Raw genomic sequence first — 19757 nt, forward strand, 5'->3', positions numbered from 1 at the left:
CTGTACAACACACTGCAGTTTAAAGAAGAGCCACTAGCAGGCAGAAGGGTACAACAGCTCGAGATTCATCACCTGCAAAAAGCGACCAGGATTAAAAGTTTTGATTGAAAATGGAATCAAATCTTAAATTTAATTGTGGATTTGGGGAATCGTGACACCCTTGTCTTAATTATTCACACATTTATTTTGAACAAAATTCAGTTACAGAGGTTAGTTACCCTGAGATGGTTAGACTTATTCCTTTTCTCTTCGTCATTCTGTCAAGGGAGAGGTGTTTGCTAAGGATTTTCACCTTTTGACCATGACCTTTCACCTCTCCCTTCAACATTAAATATAAACATAAAATGCATGTGGGTGTGGAAAGTGTAGTAGTACAAGACAAAAGCAAAAGCTTCACAAGTCGAAGGTTGTGGGTTTGAATCTTGGTCCTGGTAATCTTCATTTTCAGTTTTTGTAACTTAAGGCGAGTAGCATGGAGGCAGCTCACTTTCTTCCTCATGCTCTCTTTTAGATGTACCTCTTACAGCAGAGGTTGAGAGTTCAATACCTCTGACCAAGATATGTTGTCCAAGTTTGCGCAGCATCTAATCTTTCACTAAATGGCATGCCAGAATATGGACAAAAAAACCCATGATATTGCCATGATATATTGACTTAAATTGTCTAATCTAGTCTGGGCCCGGGCATATAATTTATATTGCCTCAGTATGTGCTCTATCACAAACTGACCTACAGTCGCGTGGGGATCTACCAAGTGTCCCATTGAGTGGGCGGCCCTGTGCCCCCCAAGGCAATAGTAGGGGAAACACTATGACAGCCCGAACAGAGCTGTTGTTAAGTCTTCAGTCTATCACAAACGCATATTGAATATGACACATGGGTTAGGCATTAAAGGGTGTTGTGTTAGTACATCAGTAATACACCAATGCTTGCTCAAGTACTCATGTCTCTTCCATGGTCTCTTTTCCCCATTCCATGCTGATTGCAACCTACACATAATCCTATATTATTCATATTTAATATATACATGAATGTGTGCATTAAAACAATGAATACAAGAGCAAAGTGTATGAGTATGTTAAAATATGAGAATGACAGTGAAAATGTAAACTAAAATATAATAAGAATGACAGTGAAAATGTAAACTAAAATATAATAAACTAGTCCATCCCCAGGGATTTGAGCCGTCAAAGTATTTGCAGACTTTGGGTTATGGGCTGTGCACAGTATATCAGGGATTGAAATTAACTTTACATTTAAAAGAGGAGCACCCACCAAAATGTAAGGAGCACCAATATATAAGCAATGTTCTTTTATTAATACAATACAATACAACAACAATATGCCATCACAAACAAGTTAAGAACACAAATGTATGGCTCCTCCTCAGATTACTTTCGTGCAGTTGCCAGCAACTATTTGACCCACACCGTTTTTCATTTTACTGTACTGTAGTTTCTGCAAAAATAAATTGTCTCACATACAAGACTAAGTTGTCCACTGCACGTCGTTTCAGAACTTCTAATGCTGTATGGTCTGCTGAAGTATAAAGAGCTAAATCATTTTAATAACTGTGTTCTGGGGGAACTCTGTGATCCTTTTTCTTTTCATGGCCACCAGACATAATGCATCCTTGAGTAGATAACACCCAACCCAACTAAAGAGTTTAAACAATGCTTCAGAGTGGTGAGAGAAAACAAGTGAGATTACAAGAAGCATCACATCTTAATTGCCTTTGATGATATGGTGAATAAGGTCTGGAGTTGGAGGCAGGGAGAGACGGCCATGTAAGCTGGGCACTGGGAGATGAGGCAGAAGCAGGGCAGTAGAAAGTGCAGCAAGAGAAGAATTCTTTGCTGACTTTCATGAGAATGGCTGAGTCGGCTCATCTCAATAGAGTGCAGAACATCATCATAAATGTCTTGGGCAGGGGGGAGGGGATGTGAGGGCTTCTCAGATCACATCAAAAGACTAGACTGTCAAGTCTATGGTCCAGTTCATTTTCTCATCTCCTTGTCCAAAAGGTCTTTGGCCTCGTTGATCTTGGCCGCAAGGTACGGAGATCCACCTGCATATGGTGTACACAAATAAAAAAGGTGAGAGACAGCAAGTGTTTATGAGAGAAGAAACTTTCAAGCAGTTTGGATCTCAAGACTGTTGAGAGAGGTAGATTCACTGGCAAAGTGAATGCAACTATTCCACAGTTGAAATTATTAATTGGAGAGTGAGAAGTTTGAAAAGTTAAAGTACAGATCCAACTTATACATTTTGATATTTTTTGATTAAAATAAGTAGTTTTTTGTTAAAAGGGTAAAGCTCTATATTCTGAGATTATTCATTGCTAGAGTGTTTGTTCAGTAACAGTAACAGTCTCCTCATCTGTCCAGCTCAGTAATAACAGAAAATACAATTTCAGGTGGGTTGCCAATTTCAGCCAATTTATGTACCCATTTATCAGCTCAAGCTCCCATTTGGATTTTGTCTGATCATTTCTTTGTTTCATCATTTCCAATTTCACTTGTTTATCCTGTGAAAGTTCTCTCTCCTGATTGGATAAAATTGGCATCTCGACCTGAAAATACATTTTGTATTTAAAGAGCTGGGGAGACCCCTGTAACTGAACAAACACTAGCAATCAGAATATAGAGCTATTTAACAAAAGAATATCACGTACCCTACCTTTACAGCCATTTATTGGGCTGGATTTTAACCCAAGATGCCAAGATTAAGTCTGTGCCTATGTGATCATCATTAGTAAGTAACTGAGTCCCCAGGAAACAAGGCAATGCATGGAAATTAATGTACCACTGTCTGCCACAAAGGGCTGATTGGAGGCATTAGTTTACCTTTATCTGGGTGGTTTAGGACCATCATCCTTCGATGAGCCTCTCGTACCTTGGCCTTAGTACCGACAGGACTGGACACAAGACACAACACTTTTTCAAAAATCAATTAAAGACAATTGCCAATGAAAAATAAATCCAACCAGGTTTTGCTACATTGCTCTCTCGTTGTTCACATATGGGAAACAGCGCCCTCTGGCGATGATATAGAAGCTTCACATTCACTCCCTCAGGGCCAAACCCTTTTTGGCCCGATGGGTCTTCCGTCGCTTTCCGGTAATCCACTCCCGAAGGTATTATAGGAGACCGGAATGCGGAAGTCGTTCTCTTGGCTTCCTTCTGCCTACGATGAAGGTAAGGAGCTTCACGACAAATCTACAATAGATCGAGATCTGCGGGTCATCAAAACTCTAGAGCGACTGGTCGGATTCTCGGTCCACAGAGTTCCCCAGACCTCCTTCTCTCCCTCCTATCCCCGCTGTGCTTTTCCGGATGAGGAAAACACAGCATTCTACGGACGTTAAACTAACCAGACTAGTTACCTTGGCTAGCTAGCTTTTAGCTTAGCCTGGCCTCTAGCTTGCTCAGTGGCTTTAGCCTAGTCTAGCCTAGCCTAGCCAACTACGTCCTTTACGATGGTTCGACGAGAGCCCGACACTACCGCCGATCGCCACGACCGGGGAGCCAGCGTGGATCTCTCCTCCCCCCCCCCGGCGACGACGCGACACCCGTTCCTGCTCCCAGCCCCTGGATGAGTGGGACACTCAGTCTACCATGACGCACGCGCCATAGTGGACCACCAGGCTCAGTTCTCGCCACCTTCCCTTAGGCTCTCCAGCCCTGGAAGAAGCCGCGACACACACCTCAGCGTACAGATCTGGCTGAATGTGCATGCCTATGTGTTTCCTTTTGTTTGTGTGGCTCGAAATGTTTTTCCATGACAAAGTAAGTGTCTGTGTAATTTAAAAAGCAACTCGAGACCGGAGACGCCGCTATACCAGCGCTAGCTGAGATGCGACGCCTCACACAGGAGATCTTTCTCAACTAATACTCCACAGGATGGGCTGGTAGAGTACTCGGTTTTGTGCGTCACCCACGGAAGGGTACGGTGGTTCACCACAGATCCGGCAGGTAGGTCCAGTTGCTTTTCCCAGTCTTCCTCCGCCCCACCCGCTGCCAACCAGAGGCGAGCAGCGCGACCGGAGGGACAGCGACCGCCTCCCCGCCTTCCAAATCCCACCGAAGAGAGGCCCCCTCCTCCCAGACGGGGGTTTTGCACCTGGATAAAGTGGCCGGATAAAGAGATGATCTTCACCAGAGCTGGCAGACGCGACGGAGGATCGCTCGCCAAGCACCGAAAGAAAGAAGATTGAAAAACACACACACACGTGCCAGAGCGGATTGTCTGACTGTGCATGCCTTGAAGGAAAAATGTTTTGCAAGATACACACACACATGCCAGAGCAGATCGTCTGACTGTGTATGCTATAAAGAAGATTTTGCAAAACACACACACACACACACACACACACACACAGGCCAGAGCAGATTTCCTGAGTGTGCATGCTATTGTGTCTCCTGCTGTTATTGTTGTCAATGTGTGAAGAGGACGAGATCCTCACCGGAGCTAACGGCGACAGAAAGTTGCACCCCGAGCCACTAAACAACGTGAATGTGCATGCACTTGTGCGACACGCACACACATATCAGGGTACAAGTTTACATGACCGTGCATGCCTCTGTGCCCCCCTGCTGTTGTTTGCTCGATTGTTTGTCATGACCAAGGTTTGTGTATTAAAAACATGGAATCGCAACGAAATACAGCAAAGTCTTCACTGGAGCCAGCGGAAACGGCGAAGGATCGTTCCTCTAGCCCCTGGAAGAAGTCCCGACACACACACACACTCCAGAAGTACAAGTTACTTGAACGTGCATGTATCTGTGTCCGATGTTATTGTTGCTCAGAATGTTTTTTTCTATGACAAGTGTTTGTGTATTAAGAAACAAATTGCAACAAGTAAGTTTTACATCTGAAATGAAAATGAGCCAACGATCATCATCCAACGGTTGGTGGTCGTTGGACGGAACGTAGGCGTAGTGACGGGCCTAAACCGTCACATGCTACACGGGTCACGTCAAAATTCAGTCCTTTTGAGCCGTTGAAGACGGAGGAACCAAAGTTCCTCACGTTCAAAACGGTACTCCTGGTTGCGCTGTTGACAGCGGAACGGGTGAGCGATATTCGTGCCCTCTCGGTGACTCCAGAGTGCATGAGGTTCGCTGGGGGTGACGGTAGGGTTGTCTTCAAACCCAACCCGGCGTTTGTCCCCAAGACTACCTAGCAGTGGTTAAAGCCTACTGAGGTGGTGGCTTTTCACCTGCCTCCGGTTGCCCGGAGGAGGATCGGAGGCTGCACTGTCTCTGGCCAGTGAAGGCCCTGGGGGTGTATGTCCGGAGGACTGTGGCCCAGAACCGACCCAGCCGGTTGTTCGTTTCTTTGGGGCCCCGGTCACGGGGAAGGCGGTGGCTTAGTCAACGCCTTCCCGGTGGATTTTTGGATGCTATTCGCCTGGCATACACTAGTAGCGGAGCCCCAGTGCCTGACGGCCTGAGAGCGCACTCTACTAGGGGTGTGTCGACGTCCTGGGCCCTCTGCAGAGGTATGTTTTTCAGGACGCCTACACGGCAGCAAGTTAGTCGTCTACCTCGACTTTCGCTGCTCTCTTTGGCCTGGACGTGGCAGCGCCCTCCATGGCGCACGCAGTCCTGGGCGCGGTTTCCACCTGACGGTGGGGTAGATGCATGGAACAGACGTAAGGTCGGTTCATGCCCTTGTGCCTCCTAGGGGGTGTTGACGTCCTGGGCCCTCTGCAGAGGCGTGTCTTTCAGGACGTCTACATGACAGCGAGTTGGTAGTCTCCTTGACTTTCGCTGTTTTTTCTAGCCTGGACGTGGCGGCGTCTTCCTCGGCGCTCGCAGTCCTGGGTGTGGCTTCCACCTGAAGGTGGGTAGGGGCATAGAACGGATGTAGGATCTGTTCATGCCCTTGTGCTTAGTATGTCATAGGCCGAAGTCCGGGCCTTAGGTCAGTAAGGCGGACTTCGGTCTGTTAGGGCCCTCCACTAAGATGGACAGGCTGTGCATGTTTTTTAGATCTTAGGGCTGACAATGGGTTGTCAGGGCCCTACTTTCCTGATCCTTGCCTCAGACCCGGTGGGTCTGATGGCGTCTGGGTGCTGAGGGCCACGCCCCTGGGGGGGGCGGGGCCCTGGCGCCCGGTACTGGGGCAGGTATTGTGGTATCTCGATTTGTAGATACATTCCGGGGGTTTATATCTCCCATATGTGAACAACGAGAGAGCAATGTAGCAAAACTAAGGGTTACTTCCGTAACCCCGGTTTTGTAAATTGCGAACGAGTTGTTCACAGAAACACCCTTCTTTTTGCTTCACCGTAGGCAGAAGGAAGCTGGTGTATCAAGAGAACGACTTCCGCATTCCGGTCTCCTATAATACCTTCGGGAGTGGATTACCGGAAAGCGACGGAAGACCCATCGGGCCAAAAAGGGTTTGGCCCTGAGGGAGTGAATGTGAAGCTTCTATATCATCGCCAGAGGGCGCTGTTTCCCATATGTGAACAACTCGTTCGCAATTTACAAAACCGGGGTTACGGAAGTAACCCTTAGTTTTCCCTGGCAGTTCCAAGTTTAAACTGAACTGGTAATAATGGATAAACAAAATCTTCTGCATCTCTAGATGCAGGTCAGAATGTTCAGCAGCTGCATTTTACAATCTGAAACACACGCCATGCACACAGTTGCAGTGAAGGACCACACTGTCATCTAGTGGATCCAACATAATACTATACTACACCTGACCTAACTAAGGGAAATAAATTGTACATTTATCAGAACAAGACCGTTTGGCCAAAATACATTTGCACGTGCTCACGCAAATTAACATTCATTTGACCTTACCTGATGCCAAGGACAAGGCTTGCTTCTCTTTTGGTCATCTTCTGTTCAAAGCCGCCTTTGTAATATGACGAGAAGGTCTAGATACAAAACAGTATTGTTTTATATCAAAGGATACATGCATACGTTCAAGTAACAATGCTATTTTTATTAGGAGGAAAATAGTAAAATCAACAGGAAGTTGACATTTTAAAGTTGTCTCTATGGTAAATTACAGCAAGACATCCCAGGTTTTTCAGTCTAGCCTGATGAAAGCAAGAGAATTCAGGGGGGCAGGTTTCACTAATAGGGCATCATGTTATCAGGAGGACTCAGTGATGAGAAATAAGTTTTGTTATAATAAAATCTTGACATATAAAGACTTTTCGCGCACCTAAAATAGCAGATCTACAAGCTAACAATACGTTTGTGACTCATTGTGAGCTTGTAGATTAGCTATTTTCAGTGTGCGACACTATTGGCAAGAGACCTCACATTTAAAAGACAAAACAGCAGTTATTGCTGAAGGCAGGACATTGGCTAAAAATGCTAAAAGAGGGCAACAGTCTAACTATAAGATAATCAAATGGTGATAGGAATGGTTTTTGGCATTTCTGTGAGAGAATGTAACATTTGCAGACTGCGGGAGCCGGCTTGAGCTAGGACTAATTGAACATCACGGTACACAGACATATGAGGGTTCATTCATTACTCACTGATGTGGGCATCTTCCTGATGGTCTCTGTCCAAACCTGTCCAAGCGGCTTCCACAACTGGAATGCATAGCGGCCTAAACATCGGACAACAACAGACAGTCAAGAAGTTACAGTCACAGTCACAATGATCTTGATAAAGAGCTCATGTTCTACTAGAAGCAAAACATCCAGAAAACCATAATCAGTGCTACCAAATCACTGATGAAGCTAAAATATCCAGAATTGCCATGCAAAGTTCGGCAAACATGTACAGCTACACAGACATTAAAGTCCATATATCCTATGGAACAAGAATGCTCTGTAAAACTCTACTTAAATTTAAGAAAGGGAGTTCCACCGCGCAAATGTCAACTTTATTTGACTAAAAAAATGACATTACAACTATTCTAATACGATCATGTCTTCAACTAAAACCATAAGTCAGGTAACAGCAACACTTTCTGTCTTCTTGAATCTTTTATTTTTTATTTAGAGTAGCCAATACGTTTTTACCCCCTTTTTCTCACCAATTTAGTTGTTATGCCAATTGATTCCTCCCCACACACATTTCTGTGTTGTCACTGCTGTCGTATCCTACTGACTCACCAGCCAGTGAGGAGCCCCCACCAGGAGGACTACAGACTGCAGGACCTTAAAGTGGTCGGGGGGTCATCTGATCGTTAAGCATAACACACTGCAGGAGTTTATTTCTTGAAATCGTCTGTCATAATATCGTTGTGGTCTTCACAACAGGATTGATCCCCGACAAGGGCTGACACACTGTAGGATAGTTCACTAGGATGCTATCTCCAGAGTCAGACCCAATACATACATTTGAGTTTATTCCAATTCATTTTAATCGACGTATCCCGTGATATGCCTCTCTCCCTCTCCCCCCTCTCTCGCTCTTTCTCTCTCTCCCCTCTCTCGCTCTTTCTCTCTCTCTCTCTCTCGCACGTCAAGTGCGCAGAAGCGGTCAGTGACAGCGTTGCCATGTCCGCTTATTATAAGCGACTTTGGGCTTGTTTTTCTGTAGAGTTGCTTGTAAATATTGGTTGTTGCGGGGTGCATTTTTTGGGCTTATTTGTGTAGTTGCTTATTTGGCCTTGTTTCCTAATGTTGTTTAAACCAGTGGTTTAAACAACACATAATATGTATTTGTCCGCAGACCCCCCTTCTGTAAATATGTTGTGCCATCATAGACCCCCATACAAGATTTGTGTGGATTTGGAAAATATTCCACAATTTTCTCAAGATTTTTCTTTGAAAATAGCTGCGACGCGTTGTGAGCTTGTAGATCGGCTATTTTCAAATATCCAATGTATTTGTAAATAGGTTTAAAGTGCTCAAGTGGCCTTTTCTTGGGCTTGTTTTCATAGACCTGGTTGCTTATTTCTCTCGCAACATCTGGCAACGCTGTTCAGAAACAGCGTGCACATGCTGCACACACACACACACACACACACACACACACACACACACAGAGCTCGCTCTCACTCTCTGTCTGTCTCTCTCTCTCTCTCTCTCTCTGTACAATTCCTCTAAAATAAACAGCCCACCAGGCTCGCTCACTCTCTCATTTTGTTTTATAATGTTAACTTAATACAGGTCTGGACGGTAATATTGCGGGACTGTTTGTTGTGGTCAGATCCAGCGACGCTCCCCTGGCCACGGTGGCTGTAATGTGCTCTCATTGGCTGTAGCGTGGATCTCCTCGCAGACCCTTTCATAATGTATGATACTGTCCGATCTCCTGTCTGGGACAGAGCTGAATATCTAACATGGTAGTTATCTGAAAACGGTCGCAAAGCCATCCCAGAGCGGATGATCGTGGCCAGATCGTGTCGCTGTGCCTTTCACACAGAGCGAGCATTAGCTCGCCGATCAAAGGCCGATCTGTGTCAGATCGGGAGGTTTTGTCGGCGAGCGCCAAAAAATTTCGGCGACAGCAATATCGGACCCAATCTCCTGCAGTGTGTACGGGCCCTTAAGAGAGCCTTCATCCTACTCCTCCCGCCCAACACTCCCTGCTGACAGGTGCCACCCCAGCCCGTAGGAGTACATGCAACAACCAATATCACCCCCTCCACCCGCCCGCCTTACCTCCCCCGAACACAGGCCAATTGGGTTCATATAGACGCCCGACAAAGCCTAATGCACCACGGTGGATTCGAACCCACTACCTCCGTGGTGGTGGGCAGGGACTTTACCACTCTGCCCCGCCCGAGTGCTTGTCTTCTGGAATCTTACCTGCAAAGCCTGCAGCTGCTACTCCAAGTCCAACTGCTATTAGAGTTTGACCCTGGCAAAAACAACATAAAAGGTAGACAGGTTAAACCATTAAGAGCTGAGGCGATTCTTAAAAATGTTTTCTAAATCCTAACATTTAAAAAAAAAAAATCAATACAAAAATCAAAAATAGCAGATCTACAAGCTCATAGCGCGGCATGAGCTTGTATATCTGCTATTTTTGAATAGCCAAAGAAACCTAAAGTGACACAGATGCGTTCCAGGTCTAAATGGGTTAAGATGAATAATTTACAAGTTCATTATATGCTGTACATATTTGAAAAATCCTCATGTATTCAAAGACAAATCACTAGATTCTATTGGGCACAGGTGTCTAAATTACTTCATATGTTTGACTGATCGATTGATTGATTGAACACTTTATTAACAGTTTGCAAATAGTACAGAGGTACGATTATACAATGATGCTAAAAGGATAACACAAATTAAAGCCCTAAGGGCTTGTTTCCATCGTGGTCCTGTGTATTAAATTCATCAAGACATTTAAAGACATACAATAATATACAAGACATCATCAACACTAGTAGCAATAAACGTATATGTACAGTAAACAGTGGGGGGGGGGTCATTTCTGGTGTTAAAGGTTCTATGACATTCATTTTCACTTTTTTTATTTTTTATGTTTTTTGGGGGTTTTATGACCTCAATTACACCCAAAAAATCTGAACTTTGAACCTTCGGCAGTGAGGTCACAGCCGATTAATCCCGCCCACTCTCCTCCTCGCCCCTTCCCTCCCCTATCCTTTCCTTGGGGGGCACTGAATGTGCTGACAACACTGTCTGAATAAGTTGGTTGAGTTACACCCTTTACTGTAAACTGTACTTATTGATCCTCTGCACCTGAGCCATCAATCAGTAAGAGTAAGAGCAGCAGTGTCCCGAGGACCAACTCCAAGCTCTCAAGGGCACTGGTCTGGTAGGAGCAGTTCCTTCCAGCCTGTCCCACCATGCTTTGACATAATAACGCACAGAAACACACCGGTTCAAATACAGGAGGATGTGTATTGCTGTTTGAGGCAAAACACGTGCTGCTAAAGCTAACAATTGAGCCAACCACATTTTGACCTGCATGCATGACCTGTCTGTCTGCCTGCCTGCATCAAGATAACACACCTACCTGTATAAAGTGGTGGAAGAAGTACTCACATTTCTTGACTTGATAATGTTGACTAGAATATTGATATTGGCAGATTTACTCTTTTTATTAAATGATCACTAATCTAAACCACATGAACACTAGCATGAAGCACCCCTATGCTGGGCTGGGCATGTTACAATAGGTGAGCGTTCAGTGAAAATAACAGATCTACCTCACATGTAGCTCACATCACATTGCAATGCATTGTGAGCTTGTAGATTTGCCATTTTTTGGTATTGTAAGTATTGCCATAAAAATATACTTAAAATTACCACAAGTAAAAGTACTCATTGTGCAGAATGTCCAATTTCAAGTTGTCTAATTTATAAAAATATTTTGAAAATAGCAGATCTACAAGCTCCCAATGTTGTGAGCTTGTAGATTTTTGTAGATATTTTCAAAAAGCCAAAGTATGTGTATAAGGCTGAAGTGGTTAACTCATTGGCCGCCATTAACGCATTAATGCGATCTAATAAATAGTGCGCTTGGCCGCCAAGAACGCATTAACGCGATCTATGGTCTTTTTTGTAGTTTAATATATATTGTGGTCTTATGCAACCTGTGTCTTCATATCTTACTACTACATGAAAAGAAAAGTCATGTGATCGGAAAAGTCATGTGATCACACCAAAAAAGTACAAAAACAAACTGTAGTACCAAATGCTGCCTTGAGCATGCAACAAACAAACACAAGACAGAGAGTTACGAGAGACGGAGCAGAGCAATCGAGAGAGAAAGAGAGTTATTTTGATTTCAGTTAGTTATAGTGAGTTTAGTTTCTTTATTTTAGTTGTAGAAATTGTAAATATAGTTGAGGGAGAGGAGAGGTGGTGGACCCGGGGTGTCGGAAGGTTTAGGTGAGGGAGAGGGGAGGAGGTGGTGGTCTGGTGGACGGAGCCGAGAGTGTGGAGGTAGAGGGCGGCGAGGTGCGAGAGATTTAGGTGAGTGCCAGGCGAGATTGTAGGAAAGATGGTAGGGAAACGGGGCAGAAAGTCCAAACATGTCGAGCCCCAGAGGGACCAGGGTCAACGGAGGTTGGAGGACTGCATGTCCTTTACAGCGCCCCAGCGACCACTCCAACTCCCGCAAGCACCACTGCCATTACCCCCGCGACCTAACCTCGTACCGGAGGACGTGAATGTACAGCAGTCATCACCCGCAGCCTTAGAGCCGCGACCTAACCTCGATCCGGAGGACGTGAAGGTACAACAGCGGTCATCGTCACCCGCAGCCCCGGTAAAGCCGCGACCTAACCTCGTACCGGAGGACGTCAAGGTACAGCGGCCATCAGAACCGCCACCTGAGGCTCCTCCGCATATATTCGAGTACTTGAAGTTGAAGGTACCAGAGGACTTGAAAAAAGAGGATTTACCAGTACCACCGGTACCGGAGGATGTACCACCAGTACCCGAGGATGTACCACCAGCAGTACCCGAGATCGATACCCCGGACGGGGTGCGACGGAGCGGGAGACCGAAGGCAGCGTGGGTTCGCCCAGCTGAGACCTCCGATGGGGAAGAGAGCAGCTTTAGCGACGACGATGTCGGGTCTATTGGCTGGCAGCCAAGCCCCACGAAGAGTAGGACAGCGTTTACCAGTGGTAAGACTTTGTTTTTATCATCACAACATTTTTTATATTGATATGGCCCTATTTCATATTTTGATGAAGTGAATATAGCCGATCTACAAGCTCACAATGCATGGAGATGCGTGTGTGTAAAAAAAAGACGCAAGTCATGCTTTATCATGCTTTACTTATGTAGAAAGTATTTTATGAATGAATATTATGTATTCTGAATCTATGCATGTGATATATTTTATTATGATGAAGCTTATGACTTTACTATGGGACAGTAGACTTGTAGATCTGGCTCATTTTTTTGGGGGGGGGGTGTGTGGGGGCATACTTCAAAAGGAAGAGCGGTTAGGTCGTGTAAATAACAACAAATCCTTTGTTGTGGGTCGTCATAAGGCTATGTCAACAATGATTTTCAAGTCCCTTTGATGTTATTTTCAAATGAGTGAAGAGTATATATTTGTAGATCTAGTGTGTGTGTGTGTGTGTGTGTGTGTGTGTGTGTGTGTGTGTGTGTGTGTGTGTGTGTGTCACAGACAGACATACTGTCACACACACACACACACACACACACACACACACACACACACACACACACACACACACAGTGTATGTGGTATTGCACTCTTATCAGCCAATAATAATAATGAATGAATATTATGTATTTTGTCATGGGTCTATGCATGTGATCTATTTGATTATGATGAAGCTTATGAATTTACTATGGGGCAGTAGACTTGTAGATCTGGCTAATTTTTTGGGGGGGTGTGGGGGCATACTTCGAAGGGAAGAGAGGTTAGGTTGTGTAAATAACAACAAATCCTTTGATGGGGTCATCATAAGGCTATGTCAACAATGATTTTCAAGTCCCTTTGATGATGTTTTCAATTTACTGAAGAGTATTTTAGATGTGGTTTTGGGGTGGCCAGGTGCACTAGAAGCCCCCACCTCTGATCCACTGTCATTTGTCAAAATCTTCAGGGCAGGTCATGTAAACAACATTCAGCGTTTTGATTCTGTTTACTAAAGTATTTGATATTTGGTTTCAGATGAAGATGAAGAAAGAGGAGGCAGGAGAAAGGGTGCCAGATCTTCTGTCTTTTTTGGGAAAGGTAACAAGTTTCTACCTTCACATTTGCACCATATGTTTATATGTTGAATTGAATATCTAGGACCCCAATGGATTGGTGTCATAGACAAAGTGTTTGAGACATGCTGGCTGGGAACCTAATTGTACATTATATTTATCACATTGTTTGATGTTTTACTATGATCACAGACAGGGGAGGTAAGGAGAAGGAGATAGTTTTGAGGAGAAAGACGGCAGCAAGAGCAGGAGGAGCAGCTGCATGTCTTGGGGAAGGTAATTCATCTCTATATTCACATTTGCTGTGTGTGTCACAGACAGTCTGTCTGTGACACACACACACACACACACACACACAGAAATGTATTACACATAACATTGTCCTAGTGATGTCACCAGCTCACTTTCCATGTATTCACACATTATTTGATGTTTACTATGATCACAGGCAGGGGAGATAAGGAGAAGAGAGCGTTGCGGAGAAAGACGGCAGCAAAAGCAGGTGGATCATCTGCATGTCTTGGGGAAGGTAATTCATCTCTATATTCACATTTGCTGTGTGTGTCACAGACAGTCTGTCTGTGACACACACACACACACACACACACAGAAATGTATTACACATAACATTGTCCTAGTGATGTCACCAGCTCACTTTCCATGTATTCACACATTATTTGATGTTTACTATGATCACAGGCAGGGGAGATAAGGAGAAGAAGAGAGCGTTGCGGAGAAAGACGGCAGCAAAAGCAGGTGGATCATCTGCATGTCTTGGGGAAGGTAATTCATTCTATATACACATTTGCTGTGTGTGTCACAGACAGTCTGTCTGTGACACACACACACAGACAGACAGACAGACAGACAGACAGACGTCCTAGTGATGTCACCAGCTCACTTTCCATGTATTCACACATTATTTGATGTTTACTATGATCACAGGCAGGGGAGATAAGGAGAAGAAGAGAGTGTTGCGGAGACAGACGGCAGCAAAAGCAGGCAGATCATCTGCATGTCTTGGGGAAGGTAATTCATCTCTATATTCACATTTGCTGTGTGTGTGTGTGTGTCACAGACAGTCTGTCTGTGACACACACACACACACACACACACAGAAAGAAATGTATTACACAATAACATTGTCCTAGTGATGACACCAGTCACCAGTTCACTTTCCATGTGTTCACTGTACTACAATTTGTCTCCATACATCCAGTCTGCACTGTAATGATGTATAGACATGCTTCCATATCTAGGACACTGTGTGCGTGTGTCCTTTTGTGTGTGACCTTTTAGTGTTTGGGACATATATTTACCACATTATGTTTTACTGTGATCTCAGACAGTAGTGATGAGGATGAGGAAGAGGAAGAGGAAGAGGAGGAGGAGGAGGAGGAGGCGGCAGCATCGTATGCAACCGCAGTACCACACCGTAAAAAAAGAGGTAAGGACTTGTTCTGTTCTGCTCATCACACCTGTACCACACAAATAAAAAGATATGTATTTTATGGTAATTATATATTTCTATAATTTACAGGTGCTGGTGGGAAGCCCTCAGCTGAAGCCACTGTGTGGCAGGACTCCGACTGGCAACCTCCGGTGGACATTCCCTTCACTGCCGTTCCCGGTCCTCGCCACGCTGCAGCTGAGATTCAGTCAGTTGATCCTGTTGACTACCTGGCTCTTATCCTCACCGACGAGCTGCTAGAGAGAATATGCGTGCAAACCAATCTCTACGCACAGCAGTACATCAGAGATGAACTGAGGGAGTATCCACATGGCAGAACACTGGCATGGAAACGTGTCAAAGTGGGAGAACTAAAAAACTTCCTCGGCCTACAGTTCCTCACTGGCCTTATGCAAAAACCTGAACTCGAACTTTATTGGTCCACTGTGGAGGCACTAACTACTCCATACTTCGGTAAGACCATGTCTCGAAACAGGTACCAAATAATATGGAGGTTTCTGCACTTCAGTGACAATGACTGTATTGATGCTGATGACAAGTTCTACAAAGTGCGCCCACTGTTGAAGTACCTACTCGCAAGATTCCAAGAGCTGTATTGTCCCAGTCAAAACATCAGCATTGATGAAGGGATGCTTCTGTGGCGAGGGCGCTTAGCCTTCAAGGTGTACAACCCACAGAAGCCAATCAAATATGGCATCAAGTCCTATATTCTATGTGATTCGGAATCAGGGTACTGTTATAACATGAAGCCATATTGTAGACTAGGCGACTCCCTAGAATTCACTATTCTTTTCCTCCTCTCTGACTTGAAAGGTTTTGGTTTTAGATTGTATATGGACAATTTTTACAATTCTGTCAAGCTGTTTGAACTTCTTCTTGGCCTGAAAACCTATGGCTGTGGTACCTGGAGGAAGAAAAGAGGCGAACCACTAGTGCTGAGAGAGGTGACAAATTCCAGCCTGAAGGTCGGAGAGAGAATGATGCGTCACAATGGCAAAGTCATGTTACTGACATGGAGAGACAAGCGAATCGTCCGAATGATCACAACCATCCACAAGGATGAGATGGAAGCCGGCATGGTGAAACAGAAACATCACAGAGAGAGTGTGCCACAAGAGAAGCCAGTTTGTGTCCTTTCTTACAACAAGTACATGAACGGAGTGGACAGGCTGGACCAAAACATTAGCTATTATCCTTTCGTCAGAAAGACAGCAAAGTGGACCAGCAAGTTTGCTATGTACCTCCTCCAAATCTCCCTGTACAACGCCTTCATCATTTACAAAGCAAAGAATCCACAAGGTGAGCCCCCTCCCCGCCCGCCGCCGTGGCCCCCGCCGTGGCCCCCTCCCCGCCCGCCGCCGTGGCCCCCTCCCCGCCCCCCTCCCCGCCCTCCTCCCTGAACGTTTTCCTAGAGAGCCTAGAGCATCAAGAAAAGACCCTCAGAGCAGGCTGAATTGTGATCTAGCAGCGCATCATCTTGTCGCAATCCCCCCCACGGCCAAAAGAGAGTGTGCAGTGAGGGCGTGCAGGGTCTGTTCCCGAAAGGGACACAGGAGCGAGACGAGGTTGATGTGCAATAGCTGTAAGATGCCCCTCCATGCGAAGGAGTGTTACACACTGTATCACACCAAGGTGAAATATTGGTTATTTTGAATAACTTTCTGTCTCTTTCTCCGCAACGATCTCTTCTTCTCCTTATCTCCCCTGTCTGTGATCATAGTAAAACATCAAATAATGTGTGAATACATGGAAAGTGAACCTGGGACAATGTTACAGTGTAATAACAATGCACTTTTCTCTGATGTCTGATGTACAGATGTGTGTCACTCACTGAAGGCTAAAATAAACGGGTCGAATCTCTTTAGTGCTTGAGGGTCTGTTTTTTGTGAAACCTTTCTGACATTTTCTATTTCTATATATGACATTTTGAATTATTATTTATGTTATTTGATGAATATAACTTGAGTTTGAATGAGCTGAAATAATCTTGCACTTTGGAGTGAAACAGTAAAGGGCATAGGTATAAACGGCACCATAAAAGGTAATTCAAATGCATATATATTTTTTAAAACTACTACTTTTGAGATGACTGATGTCACTGAAGGTGCAAATAAATGTCAGATCACTTTTGAAATGATTTTTCTGCCTGCATGTGTCCATTTCACTAAAATGGCCATAACTCTCTTTCTAGAGAAAAAGAGCAGTTTTTGGTGAAAACGAGCTGTATTCAACTACCTCTAGCTAAAAAACTGAACATGCTATCAACTCACTTTCTTTTCATGATTAAAGCAGAGATTCTATTCTTCGATTTGAGATATTCCATGTGTTCATAGTCCTAGCAGAAAATCTTCTGTTGGTCTGCGAAGATTGGTCAGAATGCTCAAAATAGCTGGCAAGGGCAGCTATGAACGAGGTTTTAACTCTGGCAGTCAATGAGTTAATGTATGTTTTGTAATAATCATCCAAATCTACAAAGTAACTAAAGTTTTCAAATGATTGTAGTGATCATTTGCCTGTGAGATGTAGTGGAGTAGAAGTAAAAGTATTGCAATTTGTAGTACTCCAGTAAAGTAAGAATACCTCTAAACTGTACTTATGTACGGTACTTGAGTACATGTACTCAGTTACTTTTCCACCACTGCCTGCTCCAGCATCACAGAATGTATACAAGGGCAAAACCATGATACATGTCTACTGAAATCTCAAAATGAATTAAGTGTCAATGTGTAACCTACTGTAACCTCTAACTGCGTACAGCACACGTTATGAACCACTGAAGGTGGAATTAAATCAGGTATTAATTGACGGTTATTGACCCCATTACATCATGCTATTGTCAACATGGCTAAAGGAGGAGGATTGTCTGGTGGTTTACTAGGCCTAATAGTTTAAGTCATAAATGTCTTCTTGGTAAAACATGAATGTATGATCTTACCAGTCTTCTATCTATATCTGCGTCACTCCTAACGTTAGTCTGGGATGAGTATTCAGCGTAGCGTAACGACTCTCCTCCGGCCTGCGCCATGCTGCCTTCACCGCTGTCACTGCTCAGAGCCTGAAGGACAAGGACGTAATTAGCGTTGCCAGAGTTTGTGAGAGAAATAAGCAACCAGGTCTTTGAAAACAAGCCCAAAAGCTCTTTAAACCTGGCTACTGCATATTTGTACCATTTGAAAATAGCTAGAAGCTCACAACGCCTCGCGATTGTAGATCTACTATTTTCATTTACATTACTACACTTTAGAAGCAAGCCGCAACTACCAATATTTACAAATTACAAGCAACTTCATAGAAAAAGAAGGCCAACGTCGCTTATAATAAGCGTACATGGCAACGCTGAACGGAACCAGTTTAGATTCCATAGTCCGGGGGGATGGGCACGTGATGATTGGCCAACAGTTGCGGTTGCCTGACAACCAACTGGCCAATTACAGCACCTATAGTGTGTAGGTGCAATGTGGTTTTGTACCACCAGAGGTCAGTCGCCTAATAAGAATCAACAATAAAACATGTTTAGTGATATAGAGTTTTTACTCAAAAACTGTTGGAATACTGTAAATCAACCTTCCCACATAGGTCAACTATTTTATCGATTCTAAATGGATATACTGTAGGAGTTCCTTAGTTTCCATATCACCTTCCCAACATAGGGCATTAAATAGTCTACATCAATTATACATAATGGTAGGCTACTTTATACAAAATTATCCAGAAAACAATTTTAGTTTGTACCTGGATCAATCTCACTAATGAGCATACAAGCTGCCAGCAATACAAATTGCTAAAATATACCCTATAGTTAAACAGAAAGAAATCAGCCTCACACTCAATATATTGTGCAAACTGAACAGTCCTTCTGTAACAGGGACTGTTACATGCACCTGAATGATAAACCATCAGGATGGATATTGTAAAACATTACCACATTTAGTTGAGACTTCTTACTAACCAAGATACTGCTGTGTTTGCGTGCTTCATTAGAAGGTTGCAGTGCAGTAGCTGACCATTATCAACCTACCCAGATTAGTGTCTGGAGACTAGGGCTGCATGTCTGTAACCCGTCTCTACACTGCCCTGTCCAAATAAAGCAAAACTACATAAAAAATAATATTTATACTGAGGCTGGCAATTTAAGACGGCACATTTTATTTAACCACTGAACCCTATTTGCTTCATTGACTGGGGTCCTGGGGTCTGTACTTGGCCCCCTCCTTTTTTCCCTCCACACCAAATCTCTTCGGCAAAAATGGCAAATCTACAAGCTCACAATGCATCGCAATGTGATGTGAGCTACACGTGAGATGTAGATCTGTTATTTTCACTGAATGCTCACCTGTTATAACATGCACAGCATAGTAATGCTTCATGCTCAGGAATCATGTTGTTAAAAGAGTAAATCTGCCAATATCAAAAGTCAACATTATCAAGTCTGAATGCATGCTGATGGAAACAAGAAAGGGACAAAATACAGCACTAAAGACTGCTAAAAGAGTTTTTTTTAAAACTTATTTTTCTCACCAAGGCAGCAGCAGTATGCTTCATCATGGTGAAGTTGTCTGAAATCGTTTCCAGTCAACTTAGTCATGTTAGTAGGTCTCTTATTACCTGCTCCAGAAAAGAGAAATTCCAGTGTTTGTCCAGTCAGCCTGGAGTTAAAACCACAACATTGGCCTTTGACATGTGAAT

The 19757-nt window shown here is 44.1% G+C and overlaps 1 protein-coding gene across 1 annotated transcript; it reads right to left on the reverse strand.

The window, feature by feature from the left end:
• Positions 1 to 1297: 1297 nt before the first annotated feature.
• On the reverse strand, positions 1298 to 18123 carry dnajc15 (DnaJ (Hsp40) homolog, subfamily C, member 15). Its single transcript, XM_080453108.1, has 6 exons — positions 18007 to 18123; positions 9740 to 9791; positions 7511 to 7584; positions 6819 to 6895; positions 2847 to 2917; positions 1298 to 2068 (listed from the first exon to the last, which is right to left on the reverse strand). The coding sequence occupies exons 1-6, from the start codon at positions 18094 to 18096 to the stop codon at positions 1998 to 2000; spliced, it is 435 nt and encodes a 144-aa protein (XP_080309234.1). The 5' UTR covers positions 18097 to 18123; the 3' UTR covers positions 1298 to 1997.
• Between the last annotated feature and the right edge of the window lie 1634 nt (positions 18124 to 19757).

Source organism: Gymnoscopelus braueri (assembly GCF_963280865.1).
Source record: "Gymnoscopelus braueri genome assembly, chromosome: 16".
NCBI classification, from domain to species: domain Eukaryota; kingdom Metazoa; phylum Chordata; class Actinopteri; order Myctophiformes; family Myctophidae; genus Gymnoscopelus; species Gymnoscopelus braueri.

Excerpts from the sequence above, each read along its gene's own strand:
- dnajc15 (XM_080453108.1), bottom strand. The coding sequence starts at position 18,096 with ATGGCGCAGGCCGGAGGAGAGTCGTTACGCTACGCTGAATACTCATCC. Across the intron at positions 7,585-9,739 it reads AGCAGCTGCAGGCTTTGCAG|GCCGCTATGCATTCCAGTTG; the intron begins GTAAGATTCCAG and ends TCCGATGTTTAG. Across the intron at positions 2,069-2,846 it reads CCTAAACCACCCAGATAAAG|GTGGATCTCCGTACCTTGCG; the intron begins GTAAACTAATGC and ends CACCATATGCAG.